The sequence below is a fragment of the Onychostruthus taczanowskii genome, unplaced genomic scaffold, assembly GCF_017590055.1.
Source record: "Onychostruthus taczanowskii isolate IOZ18803 unplaced genomic scaffold, ASM1759005v1 scaffold7, whole genome shotgun sequence".
In the NCBI taxonomy this organism is placed as follows: Eukaryota; Metazoa; Chordata; class Aves; order Passeriformes; family Passeridae; genus Onychostruthus; species Onychostruthus taczanowskii.
Window position 1 is genome coordinate 2214108 of NW_024504786.1, and position 12733 is coordinate 2226840.

Genomic DNA, 12733 nt, shown 5'->3' on the forward strand with positions numbered 1-12733 from the left:
GTAGGACCAAGTGTTTCCATCAGTTACCTCACTGACTTTCTGCTTATGGAAGCATCAATCTTCCAGAACTGCTTTGGTAATACTGTGTTTGTCTGGCAATACTGAAGGGTTCCAAAACTAAAGTTGGTCAAAACCTGTAGCCATGATAACACCTCTACAATGCACACTTTTTCTCAGCTACCAAGAGTGTGACTAGCACACTTTTTGGAAGGTTTTCAAAAAAAAACCCAAACCATCGCCACAAAATGCCTGAACTTCATGGCTTCCAGCAGCACTGGAAAAAAAAACACAACACCCACAAGAATTAAGTGCCAAATGAGGTTGCAAGACACCTAAAATGTAGCATGGTAATAAATTGTCACTTCTCAGCAACAATAAAAATATCATTATTTTAATTAGTACTATAAGGAAAGACTTTCAGTAGACTTGCATAGTGCCAGTCTCTTATTGGCTCTGTAAAACTGCAGTTTCTGAGACCATTTTATTGCTTAAATATGAGAGACTGCATTTAAAGAGGTCAAGAGCAAGAACAAAGCCACTCAGACAGAGAAAAATCAGATAAGCAGAGGAAGACTTGCTCTGCTTTAATGTCAAGCTGTTCTTCCCTATCATTCCTGTCACTCCCTTCTTTTCCTTCTATCCACTCACCTCCTCTTCTCCATCTCAGGGCATTTCTGCAGAGCCAAGCTCATTAATGTTTGAAAAGGCTGATCAATAACAAGACAATGGGTGAACAGTCCATCTGCAAATTACCAAGCATATCATGAATATTTAAAAAGCCAACCTTAGAACATGCAGCAGGCATGGGCTGTAGTGTGGAGGATGAAATGGCCTCTGTGTGCACTGCAAGCAAGGTCTCTAATTTACCTTTATCTCCAGCATGTACAGGAGCCCTGGATCAGAGGGTACAAATTTTCCACTGTAGTAAAGTCTATTTCAATCTGGTTTTATGCCTGATACTATCCACAGACATTTATTATTTATTTTGATCTTATAATACTGGATCCTTTTATAATGAGGATAACAAGTGTTACTTTAGGGGCCATCCAAAATCCAGATTACAATTTCTCTATAATAAATTCTCCTTTATGACTCCAGAGCAGCCCAATGCACATCTCTAGATATATGCACTGCCAGGTTCTGAGCAACCTTGACTCCTCCAAGAACTGTCTCATGGGTAGAGCATACACCAGCTAAACAAAGCTCACAGATGTGAGACCTGGAGGCAGTGGCTAAATCCTCCCTCTGCAATAACAGCACAAAGAAAGGTCTTTCATCCTATCTGCAGCTGTAGCATGAGTTTTTTTTCACTCTGGCCTTCAACTCCTCACCAGTAAAACAGACATTTGTGAGGCTGCATCAGCCTCAAGGTGCTTTCAATGCACAAGGGTGGTCACAAGTTACACAGCATGAGGAGACCCGAGTGGAACTGACAGGCACGGAGACTGAAGGTCCGTGAACATTCAAAACTTGCAGAGACACCTGCAACACAAATCCTTCATCTTGTCCTCGCCCACCTTTGTGACAGAGCAGCAGGCAGCCCAGATGTCTGCAGAGGACTGCTCATAGTGGTCTGGCTGGGGCTCCCAAACCTGGATGGGTTGTTCTGCGTGTGCCACCACCGTCCCAAAGCCGTCCACCAGCGCCGCGCGAACGCTGGCTGAGCCCACGTCAACTCCAACGTAGTATTTCACTGCAGTCTGCTTCTCACTGGGCATGTTTAATAAAACCTGTTAAAGGAAAAGGGAAAAAAAGGGGTTAAAAGCATATAAAAAGACTGACGGAAAAAGTGCCAAGAGCTGCTGCCTCCCACCAAGCCAAACTTCCCACCTGTGCTGTGATGCTGGTAATTATAAAGTAACAACATGACAATCGGTTACATGTTACCCAGAGGGAAAAAAAATAAATAAAGTCTCCAAGAGCTCTCCACCATCAATTCACACCACTTTTAAGACTCAGAAAATAATTTTCTGAAAGTGTTGAGCCATGAGAGCATGGTGTGAAAACTATGCCTACTCTGACATCTTACAAGAACAAAGTGAGGTTAAGTTAATTGATTTAATTATTCACAATGAGTTGCTTATTTCACTATATTAAGTTTAACTATTTGACATTTAATACAGTGACAGATTCACTGTTCTTAATTTCTCACGGTTTGTTCTTAATTAATAGTTAACATTTGCATTTTAATCAAGCTGTGAGAATGCTAAGTAAGAGCTGATAGAAATATTTGAAACGTCAGACAAATACCATGTTTAGTGCTTGTATGAACCTTTTACATCTCTGAAACACGTAAAACTCAGCTGACACACAGCTTCTGACATTCAGAAAATGAATTGGCATTTAAAACACATGGCATTTACAGAGCATCAAAATGGCTCTACTTTAAAACAGTCCACTTCCAAAGAAGTGACCTGCTAATATCTGGATATGGTAGATGGGGTGATCAGAGAGAGGAATATAAGCACAGGGGGAAAGATTTGGTAAGTCCTGATTAATAGAATATGATTATTCACATTTCAAATTAATATTTTTTTCCTTTTTTTAATAATAACACTGAGTACAGGTCAAGACCTACTGGCATAATGTAGTGTCTTTCACATCCATGGCTGTCTTATAATGACTGCTGCTGATTGATATCACAAATCTACAATCATTGAGGGTTAGAGGCAGCAGATGAAATAGAGAAAAAACTCCAATTCTGCATAATAATTAATTAGGACAAAGTTTCATTTGCACTGAAAATGGTATCAAACACCTTGGCTGAAGAAACCAACTGAGGCTTCCCCTCCTCCCACCCCTTAAACAGCTCAGGGAAATGTGGACAGTCAGTGGAGATCTGTGCTCACACGTTCATTCTTCCCTGATTCAATCTAGCACTTCATGCCCAAACCCCACTGCTGGGTCCAGGGTCCATGGTTTTGTTCTTTGCTTGGCCAGCACGAGGGAGTTCTGTCCCTGGTACAGACCAAAGCAGTGACCACACCACATTCTGCTCACACCCTGCAGGGTCACCGGAGTAGCAGCACAGATCACCAGCTTGTACTAATGTCAGAAAGTAGAAAAAAACCTCCAAGCTACAGAGCATATTGTGGTCCTGCTGGAAATCCTGGCTGCTGCCTCCCAGCATGCTGGTTCTGCCCAGCAGATTAGGTGCAACACACACTAATCTCCTTAAGCAAGGTCATGTGTCCAAGCGATGAGCAATCAGCTAAAAATAATGGTGTGCCATGAGTCTAACACCTAGGAATATTGGCAAGAAGGCCTGCTTTATTTTCTTGGCCCTGGCTCTGTGACCTGGTCAGAGGAACAAAAGCCAACCCCTCTGCCAGAGAAGACAACTCTGCTGCTATGGGTGATTAATACTGCATCTGTCACCTGGGGGGTGACAGCACTCAGCTTCTCCCTCTTAGCTCTCAGCTGGAAAAGCAGTTTTAAGACATTCTTTACAACATGGTATTTACTTCTTAATTTTGCACTCCACCTCCCCAAAGCTCCAAAGACTGGCTGCAGGTGCTGCAAGTTCCTTGTGAGAAATTTTACTACAAAGACATTGCATAATACTGTTCCTGATACTATCTCACAAATTTCCCTGTTTTTCCCCTATTTCGGCTCTGCCTTTAGCTGCTGACTCATAAAAAGTTGAGAATAAACCACAAGCTGCAAAACAGATTCTTTTTTTTTTAAACATAGGCAAATCCTTCTTACTTGCTCTTCACTAAATACAAATAGCAAAAGGAGTATTTTATATCCTCCCTCTTGCTCACACACACAATATTACTCCAAATTTCTCTTCCTTGTATGGCAGCCTTGATTTTAGCTCATTAATGTGTTTTTGCTACTTAGAGAACAAGCTTAGCAGATGTTAGAGAATTAAGCTCACAGTACCTCCTACTCAGCACTTGAAATTATGGCTTTGCATTGGATTCTTCCCACAAACATTTGAAACCTGGAACCCAATCTGCCCATGTAATGTTTACTTTCCTTTTTTTTCCTTACTAAGCAACCAGGATGTGCCTGTGTGAGTGACTGGGCAGGAAGCAGAGTTTGTTTATGTGCTCGAGCAGTGCATATCAGCCTTTGCACATCCACCAGTTTATTGCTGTCAATCAGTGGGAACATGAAAGAGTTAAGTGACAGTACAAAACCAGCGACCCCAAACTTACTTTAACTGGTCTTTTTCTGAATAAAGCTCATCTAGATTCACAAAGCAGCAAGATTCACTCAAAATCTCATTTTAAAAAAAAAGGCTAAAAGTAAATATTAATCCTTTTTCAAGAACAGCAAGCACTAAATTACAGAGGCTGTTCAAAGTAAAGTGTCTCTGCAACAGGATCTGATCTGCTTGCAAAAACATAATTTGATGCCAAGGGTTTTTTTGGAATACCAAACACTTGGTATGCCACCTACTTATCAACCCCATCCACAAAAAGCACTGTCATCTCTAGGTCATAAATGTCAGCAATTATGGACTCTGCCCAAGGGTATTTCTTGAGAACCTAAGAACTCAGCAGAGAAGTTGGTGGAAAATATTTAGCCAAAGTACAGTGATAAGAATTTTAAAAAGGAATGTGGCCATTCTGTTTTGTTTCCAGAAGATTTATTTGGTACAAAAGGAAGCTCCAAATCAGAGCTGAAGGAACTCTTTAATGGAGTTCAGGGGTAGCAGAAGGTCCCTGCACAAGCTTGTTGCTTTGGAATTTGGACACCAACATTAATTGTCATGTGAAAAGAAAACTGCTGTGCAAATAAAACATTGGTTTGGATTTTTTTTTTTAATCTGCTGGATTCTATATTTCTGCAGGCAATACAATCATGAGGAAAACTGAACCAGAAAAATAACTGAAATAAAATGTCCTAAAAGTCCAGTCAGACAGGTCAGTTCATCAAGCACAATATTCCTAACATGGCACCAAAATATTTTATGCATGGATGATGCATGTTCATGGACTTCCAAGGGGTGGAAGGCAGTGGGGATAGAACCTTCTAAATCCCTGCAGAAACTCAGGAAGTCTGGCTCCTTGCAGCCAAGAAAAAAGCCCTCCAGAACTTCAATAAAGCCTTGTCTGTCCACTACAGAATTCAAGCCTCATATTTGCAACTTATTATTTGAATTTGCAAACAGAAGGAGAGGGGTAGAGGGAAAAAGTAAACTCAAAAGACATGTCCAGCTTGACCGTGTTAATCCATGTCTGTAACTGCTAAGTCAGGACAAGAAGCCAAAATTCCCTCCAAGCACTAAACCAGCAACGGCCTCTTTCTCTGCAAATCACAGCAGGGACAGAATGGCTTTTCAAACAAGCATTTATGATCAAAAGGCTACAGCATATTATAAATATTTATATGGACCATTAAATAATAGTCTGTATAAATATTATTCAAAATGTGCATGCTGGAAACCACAGACTTCCCAGTTTATCCTTGTACAAATGTGTTATTTTTCCCACATAAGCAATGAAGAAAGAAAAAAGAGGGGTGAAACTCAGTTGCAAAAATATTTAAAAATAAAAAAAAAGAAAGAAAATCCTTAACATTATTTACTTTAATTTAAGAGGAATGAGTAAGTAACCAGATGAGTTTTTCATGAGCACTGTTAGACTTGTCTGTCCCACTTTACCTCACAGTTATCGAGCTGCCAGGACATACCTTTCTGTTAAAGCCAGGGTGCAGGAGGGGCTGCACTCACATCAGCATAGGCCCAAGCTCAGCACAAGCTTTCAGCAGCAGCAATTTAGACTTCGTGGTGCTGTGTGCTTAAACACAAAGAATTAGGAAGGACTGGCATGTCTGTTTTAAACTTTGATCTTTGGAACGCTGCGGGCTGCCCAGACCCAGTGATTGTGGATAAACAGTGTGTTTTTAGTAGTGCAGCTGTGCTTTTCTATGGGTTACCAAGAAAAAGATTAACAGGCTCAAATTAGGCTTCTTAAGCTTTGTGTGAAAAGATCTAAATATGCTAAAGAAAAGCTGCTTTCCAATTGTAGAAAGGACATTAACCAAAACAAGTCCTTTTGACATTACACTGGAAATTCAGCACTTTGCTGGCTTGCTAGAGGTAAGTAATCAATACAAGTGGTGGTGGTAGAGTGGCAGGATCTCCTTGAAGGCAGTGAATTCCCTTTGCTCTTCCAGCTTCTGTAATTCCTGTTTGGATGTGGAAAGAGAAAGAAGGCACATGTCTGTGTGGGAGAGCAGGAGCAGATGGGGAATTCTAACACTGTGGTGAAGGGCAGTACTAATATAGAAAATATCCTTAAATGCCCAAGGGAGTGTGCTATAACTATCAACAAGCATTTATTTGTCAGCTACCCCACAGCAAACAAAACAAACACAGGGAACAAAAGCACACCTCACCTCCCCTTTTCCCTTCCCCAAACAGAAACACGTACATGCAGGACCTCTGTCTTAGGAATGTGAGGACTGTGCTAACAGTAAGAAAACTGGAATAAATAAAATTGGAGCTGGGGAAAGTATGCTTCTTCATTGAAAACCAAACACCTCTAGATTCTTTCATCCGTTCTCTGGTACATTCTGTGAAGTTTTCTTACATCTTACAAGGAAAAACAACTTGAAATAATGGAAGATTTCAGTAGTAAGATGCAACCCTAACTCCAGTCCTATAATATTTAGATTGTTCCATCAAAACCTTCCTAACTGTCCCCCTAACATTGTAATGCAATGTCAATAAACCCCAGCACAGGCAGGACTGATAATATTCTACTATTTTCTAGTATCTCCTTTTCTCTCTATAAATAATTCACTACATACTAATTTGCTGTAATGTCTCTCCAGATCTTTTTTCTTCCCCTTGCTTTCAGTGTCCAAGACAAAGTCATTACTTCATTGCTGCCCTCTGCCCTCTAATTCTATCTTTTGGATTTTAAATACTTTCAGGCCAAACTACTTCCACCTGCTCTGATTTAAAGCAAGGCACATTCTGGTTTATCCTGGTGTAACCAGTAAGTGCAGAAATGAAAATGACTAAATTATTCTAAGAAATTAGATCAAAAAATTATTTCTTTTCAACTTCTACTGCCTACATAGTTATCTCACTCAGGAACAGCAGAAGGATGTCAGCATGACCAGTGTCCGTAAATACCAACAGCAGAGCTGGTTTTCTCTATATTCTGCTTGAGAAGAGTTTGTACTAAAGAGAAGAATTATTTGCTCTCCTTCCAGTTCCTGTGTTCAGCTCACTCAGGCAGACACAGCCTGTAGTACTGATGATCAAACAGGAGCAATGGCATTCTGGCCCCTGATTAAAGAGCAGAGCATGGCTGTGCTGGGTCAGATGAAAGGTCCAATTAGCTCAGGATCCTCCACAAACAGCAGAAGCCGTAAGAAAAGCATATGCCTGCCCTTTTCATCCAGCAGTACTTCCCCAGGACACCTTTCCTCCTGCTATCTATAGTAAAGGCACTTCCTGAGCCAGAAATTTTATCTTTAGGATTAGCAGACCTTGAAGGCTTTTTCCTCTCTAAATTTGGTTGTGCTCTTTCTGAATCCAGGGAAACTTTACTAATTGCAAACAACTGTGGTAACGAGTTATAAAGTTCTGTGCAAACAATGCAGGAAAAAGCCTTTTGGTTTGTTCTGAGCATGCCACCTGCTAGTTTTGTTTGATGTGTCTGAGTTCCTGAGCTAGAGGAGACATTAAGCAATTGCTGTGTATTTACTTTCTCCATACAGTCATGATTCCATCGCATTCTGAATCACCCCCAAAGGCCTCACTGCAGCGATCCACAGACCACGGGTATTGAGCTGAACTCACAATCCCTACAAGGTCAGTTAAGACAAAAAGCATTTTCCTGCTCTGAGTGCTCATGGAAGTGGCAGTACCATAACACACTGCAGTAGTCACTACTAATAAACAGCAAGAAATAATGCCAAGGCCACTGTGGGCAAGTGGAGATACTGCTCAGAGATGCTGCAGTAGGAAAACTGTGCTGGTGTCAGCTGAGAGGTGCTGCTCAGGAGCATGGAACTGGCCAGGGATTTCCAGCTTCAGGCAGGTCCCAAAACACTGAGCTCACAACAGAGGGATCCAGGAGCTCTTCCAGCTACATGCTTGGGGAAGACTTGGGGCTACTGCTGCCCCTGGCTCCACTGTGGTTGTTGCATGCCCCAATGGGCTCTGCACAGCAGCAGCAGCACGCCGAGCACAGCCGGCTGCCCCGGTGCTCCCTGGCCTGTAACTCTGGCACACAAAGGAAGCAAGTGCAGCTCCCCCTGCTCCAGAGCCCACCTAACCCCGGGAACAGCAGGAAGCAGCTGTCGAGAGGAGCTCTCAGGAAAAAGGAAGGCTGAGAAGAGGGCTGTGAGAACACGCAACATGAGATGAGAAGACACAGCCTTTGGGGAAAACCAACAGCTCTGATTCCCTCCAGGGCGCTCTGGGCCCTGCTGGGATTCGGCCATCACTTCAAAAGCAGATTCGGATCCTGCATCCATCAGTGGCAACCTCCCAGCCACTACCAGGAGTTCAGGACTAAACCCCTGACACTCACGAACATCACAGGTGCACTCACACGACGGCAGGATTTTGAACACTTGCCATGACCTCCAATTTGTCCAGCAGAGGAAATGTTGATCAGTAAATGCCAGGACACAATTCCCAGGCAGGAAAACCTAAGGAATAAGGGGGGGTGTATAGCAGCACCCTTTCTTTTCCCCAGCCTGGCAACAGCAGTGGGTACAAGCCATGCACACCACACTCCTGAGATCCATTCCCTGCTCTGACGCTGCAGCTGCACACATCCCCGAAGGCTGTGCTAATGACCTGGCAGACAGACGTGTCCCAAATGACTCTGCAGAATGCCTGGAGCCCTGAAAGAAGACACTATCTTGTTTACATTGACTGAGGGGGGAAAAATGCCATCTAATTATTACATAAATTCTGGCTGTAGCAGCTTCATGACTAGTTGAAAAGAGGTAACAGGCTCCAAAATGACTGATGGACCCAAGTGTTTGGATCCACCAGCTTATCAATCTAATGCTAAGGAAGATCTTTCATATCACTGTGTCTCTATCACTTTAACCTACTCATGATGGACAGAGAGAATAATCTCTACTCTTTGCCTGTAAAATTGATTCATGTACTGTGACTTTTTTATTTTTTTCACTCTATGCTATGATGAAAATGGAGAAACAAATAAAACCCTGAACGACCAACAAAACACACGCCACAAAAAAGCAGTATACTATAAACACAAATTCACAATAATGTGAATTTGCAAAATATCTGTGTAAGTCATAAAATGTAATTTGGAGGAGCATGCAATTCAAAAGGCACAATTACAATTCACACAACAGCTTTAAACTGCATTCCTGGAGCAAACCAGCCTTGGCACCAGGAGCTTCTGTGCAGGTTACATGGGTAAATACAGCCATTATGCCACTGTGGATACAAATTAGCCAACCCAGGGTAGTGCTGATAGTCTAACTTTAATCCCATCTTTAGATTCTGGTGCTACATCACGGTTGAATCTGGCACTAACCCTGTGATTACGTATCAGCAGATCAGTATAAAAATAATTTGTTCTGAGTTCACAGTTTTATGAAATGATAAAACATCAAAATTAGCATTCTGGCTGAAATCCACTGCATTTCCCATCAAGGCTTACACATTTAAGCAACATCTGAACCAACTGCCTATAATTACTCCTGGCAGATACTGGAGCACTTAGGCCAGCAGTAGATGCAACAGTGAAATAAATTTTTAAAGACATGCTACAAACCACTTCAAGATGCTCAGCCCAGAAGCAAACATGTGTCCATAAGCCCAATACATGGTTTATTTTACAAGATTTGTTCACTCTTGCATAGTAAAAGCCTGAGAAGAATGACAGCCCCAAGTAATCTGTCAGTTTAAAATTAAACATTTATTTGGGCTGCAATTTCAAAAACATTCGCCCCGAAGTTCCTGTCACAACTACTTAAGAGGAAGTGGGGTTGCATATTAACTTAGGTTAAAAGAAACACTAATTCTGCACAAAACCAGTTATTTATTTATTCAAAAGAACCAACATTTTAAAATGATAATTTAACTGAGAAACACAGAATGAAGTAACAGAAGTGGCTAAGAATACACATAAAAACTTCCTAGCACAGAACTAGTTTATTTAGTCTCTCCTGACACTATAAATTTGTTTCTGCCATGATTCTTATTGCTGGGAACAGCTGTCCCTACAAGCAACCAATTCTCTCTGCATTCATTCTCCTATCCCAGACACCCTTCCCAGGAAAAAGTAAGTGCCTCTTTTTTTTTTCCAAATGCTCATACACGTTCCTGAAGGAAAGGGACCATTAACATTACAGAGCCTTTAAAATTTCCTTGTTTCTGTATTATATATAAGTACACTTAAAAAAAGTTAACTTCAACTACTTAACCAAATGGTCTTCCAGGATAAGAAAACAGAATGAAATGCACGAGAATGAAATACACGAGAGTGAAATACAAGGGAATGAAATACACGAGAATGAAATGCACAAGAATGAAATACACAAGAATGAAATACACAAGAATGAAATACAAGGGAATGAAATACAAGGGAATTAAATACAAGACCACCTTCCCAGCAATGTGTCTGCTTATTACTTTCTAAAAACCTCTCAGATGACCGGGCCCTTTCCTCTACTTCCCTGGAATTTGTTTCGTAAGTGCTCTCCAGAGAAGAGCACTGGTGCTAAGTTTATTAAACTTCCTAACAAATCCCAGGCACCTCAGCAGGGAAGGAATCTGCCAAGTTACCAGTTCCTCACCGGGGCAGAGCCTGGCACCAGCGAGGAACACGGCCGTGTTGGCAGCTCTGGAGCCAAGCACGAGTAAATTCCAGCAGGTTCCTGGGGCGTGCTCTGTGCCAGCCCAGGAGCTGCTTGGGATCACAGGGGCATGACAAGGAGACAAGGCTGTGAAGGTGCCAGAAAAGGGCACCTGCGTGAGGACAAGAGAGGCAGTGGTGGCAGCAGGACACCAGGGCCAGAGAGATGAGACTGGAGACTGTATTTATGGAAATTTCCTGGGGATATGGAGGATTAGGTAAGTGTGTGAGTGATGTGCGTGTCCCACCTGCCCAGGTCAGGTCACCTGAGGGCTGCCCTTTCACAGAATCACAGAAAAAGCTGAGATGGGAAAGGATACTCGAGGATCATTGAGTCCAAGTCCTGGACCTGCACAGAACCCCAAGAGTCACACCATGTGCCTGAGAGCATGGTCCAAATATCCCCTTGAGCTCTGGAAGGTTTGGTTCTGTGACCCTTCCAGGGCAGCCTGTTCCAGCACTCGACTACCCTTTGGGGGAAAATCTTTTTCTACTATCCAACCTCAACCTCCCCTGACAGAGGTTCAGGCCATTCCCTCGCATCCTATCTCTCGACATCATGAAGAAATCAGCGTGTGCCTCTCCTTGTTCCCTCACCAGAAGCTGTATTTGAAGCACATGGGAAGGCGGCTGGGATAGAGGTGATCCAACAGCACAGGAGGCGCTGGGAGGATCCGTGTGCCCACACGGATTTGGGCAGCATCAAACGCCTCCCCTGGCACGGGGCACCCCAGTGCGGGCTGTGAAGGGCAGCCCCGCTCCCACTGAATTACAGTAGGAGTTACACATGGCCGTGCTGTGCAAAAACGTCAGGAGACAACTCGGGACAGCCAGAAGGACGTAAATCCCACCGGCTGTAGGAAAAGCAGGCTCTGAGCTGATCCGGGGCGATGCGAGCCCTCAGCCCACGCACGGCCGGGGCGCGCCGCACGGGGCCGGCAGCAAGGGGCTCCCTGGGGAAGGAGGCGGCGCTGGTGATTAAACAACAACACGAACGCGAGACCTCCTTTGAGAGCAGCACGATCCGAGCCCTAACGGAGGAGGACGGAACCCTCCGGGCGTCACGGCGGAGAAGGGGCAGGAACAAGGGCAAGGAGAGGGGCGGGAGCCGCGCTGAGGCAGCGCGCGCCGCGCTCCCCCCGCGGGCGGCCGCGCTGAGGGCCGGGGGCCGCCGCGGCCTGGCCAGCGCCGTCACTTACTCTGCAGCCATCACTTACTTGTGCCCCCGGCATTGCCCGGGCCTGCACACCCCGGCGGGGACGTCCCCTGAACCCGCCGCTGCCGGGAAAGCCGCCGGGCTTCCCCCGTGCCGGGCCGGCCGCGCCTGCGCCGGGAAGGGGCGGGCGGGGGAAGCGGCGGCGCCGCCGGGCACTGAGGGCAGCGGCGGCTCGGGCCGGGCAGCGCCCTTCGCCCCGGCCTGAACCGGGAACAAGGCGCGGGTTGGCGCGGTTTGGTGAACGGATGATAAATCCGGTTTTCCAGCCGTGCTGCCCCGTACACGGCTGCGAAATATCGGGGGTCGGAGAAGCGGTGCAAGAAGCCACGTGGAGACCACTGAGAAGAACGTATACAATATAGAAGAATAAATATATAAAAACATACAGGCCAATAACTACGGAGAAACATATAGAAGAATAAATAAACAGGAGGGAATGTCAGGGCTCGGGACATCTCACTCTGACCCTCCTTAAATGTAATGTAAATGATTCTTAAATGAGTAAAACGGGGCTGCAAGCCGTGAGTTTGGTTTTCTGTGTGGGGTCGCTCTCAGAGTTTACCTGAAAAGCTGGAGATTTGCTGATGTGAGGAAGAAAACCCTGGGTTTAGTTAAGGTTTGCTTAAAACAGATAGAGGATGGGGCAGTGGGATGCCCTCAAATGCATCCCTGGAAAACAGAAATCACAGAATCAATG

The 12733-nt window shown here is 44.2% G+C and overlaps 1 protein-coding gene across 6 annotated transcripts in view; it reads right to left on the reverse strand.

The window, feature by feature from the left end:
- FGGY (FGGY carbohydrate kinase domain containing) overlaps positions 1-12145 on the reverse strand; it is a 127957-nt gene extending 115812 nt beyond the window's left edge. For 3 of the 6 annotated variants that reach the window (XM_041421739.1, XM_041421735.1, XM_041421741.1), the window contains exons 1-2: positions 12038-12145; positions 1518-1730 (exon numbers count right to left, since the gene is read on the reverse strand). In XM_041421739.1, the coding sequence (XP_041277673.1) occupies positions 1518-1730; positions 12038-12052 (228 nt within the window). In that variant the 5' untranslated portion in view covers positions 12053-12145. Of the gene's footprint in view, positions 1-1517; positions 1731-5646; positions 5754-12037 lie in introns of those variants that run through there. The other 3 variants (XM_041421737.1, XM_041421736.1, XM_041421740.1) reach the window with 3 other exon arrangements.
- Between the last annotated feature and the right edge of the window lie 588 nt (positions 12146-12733).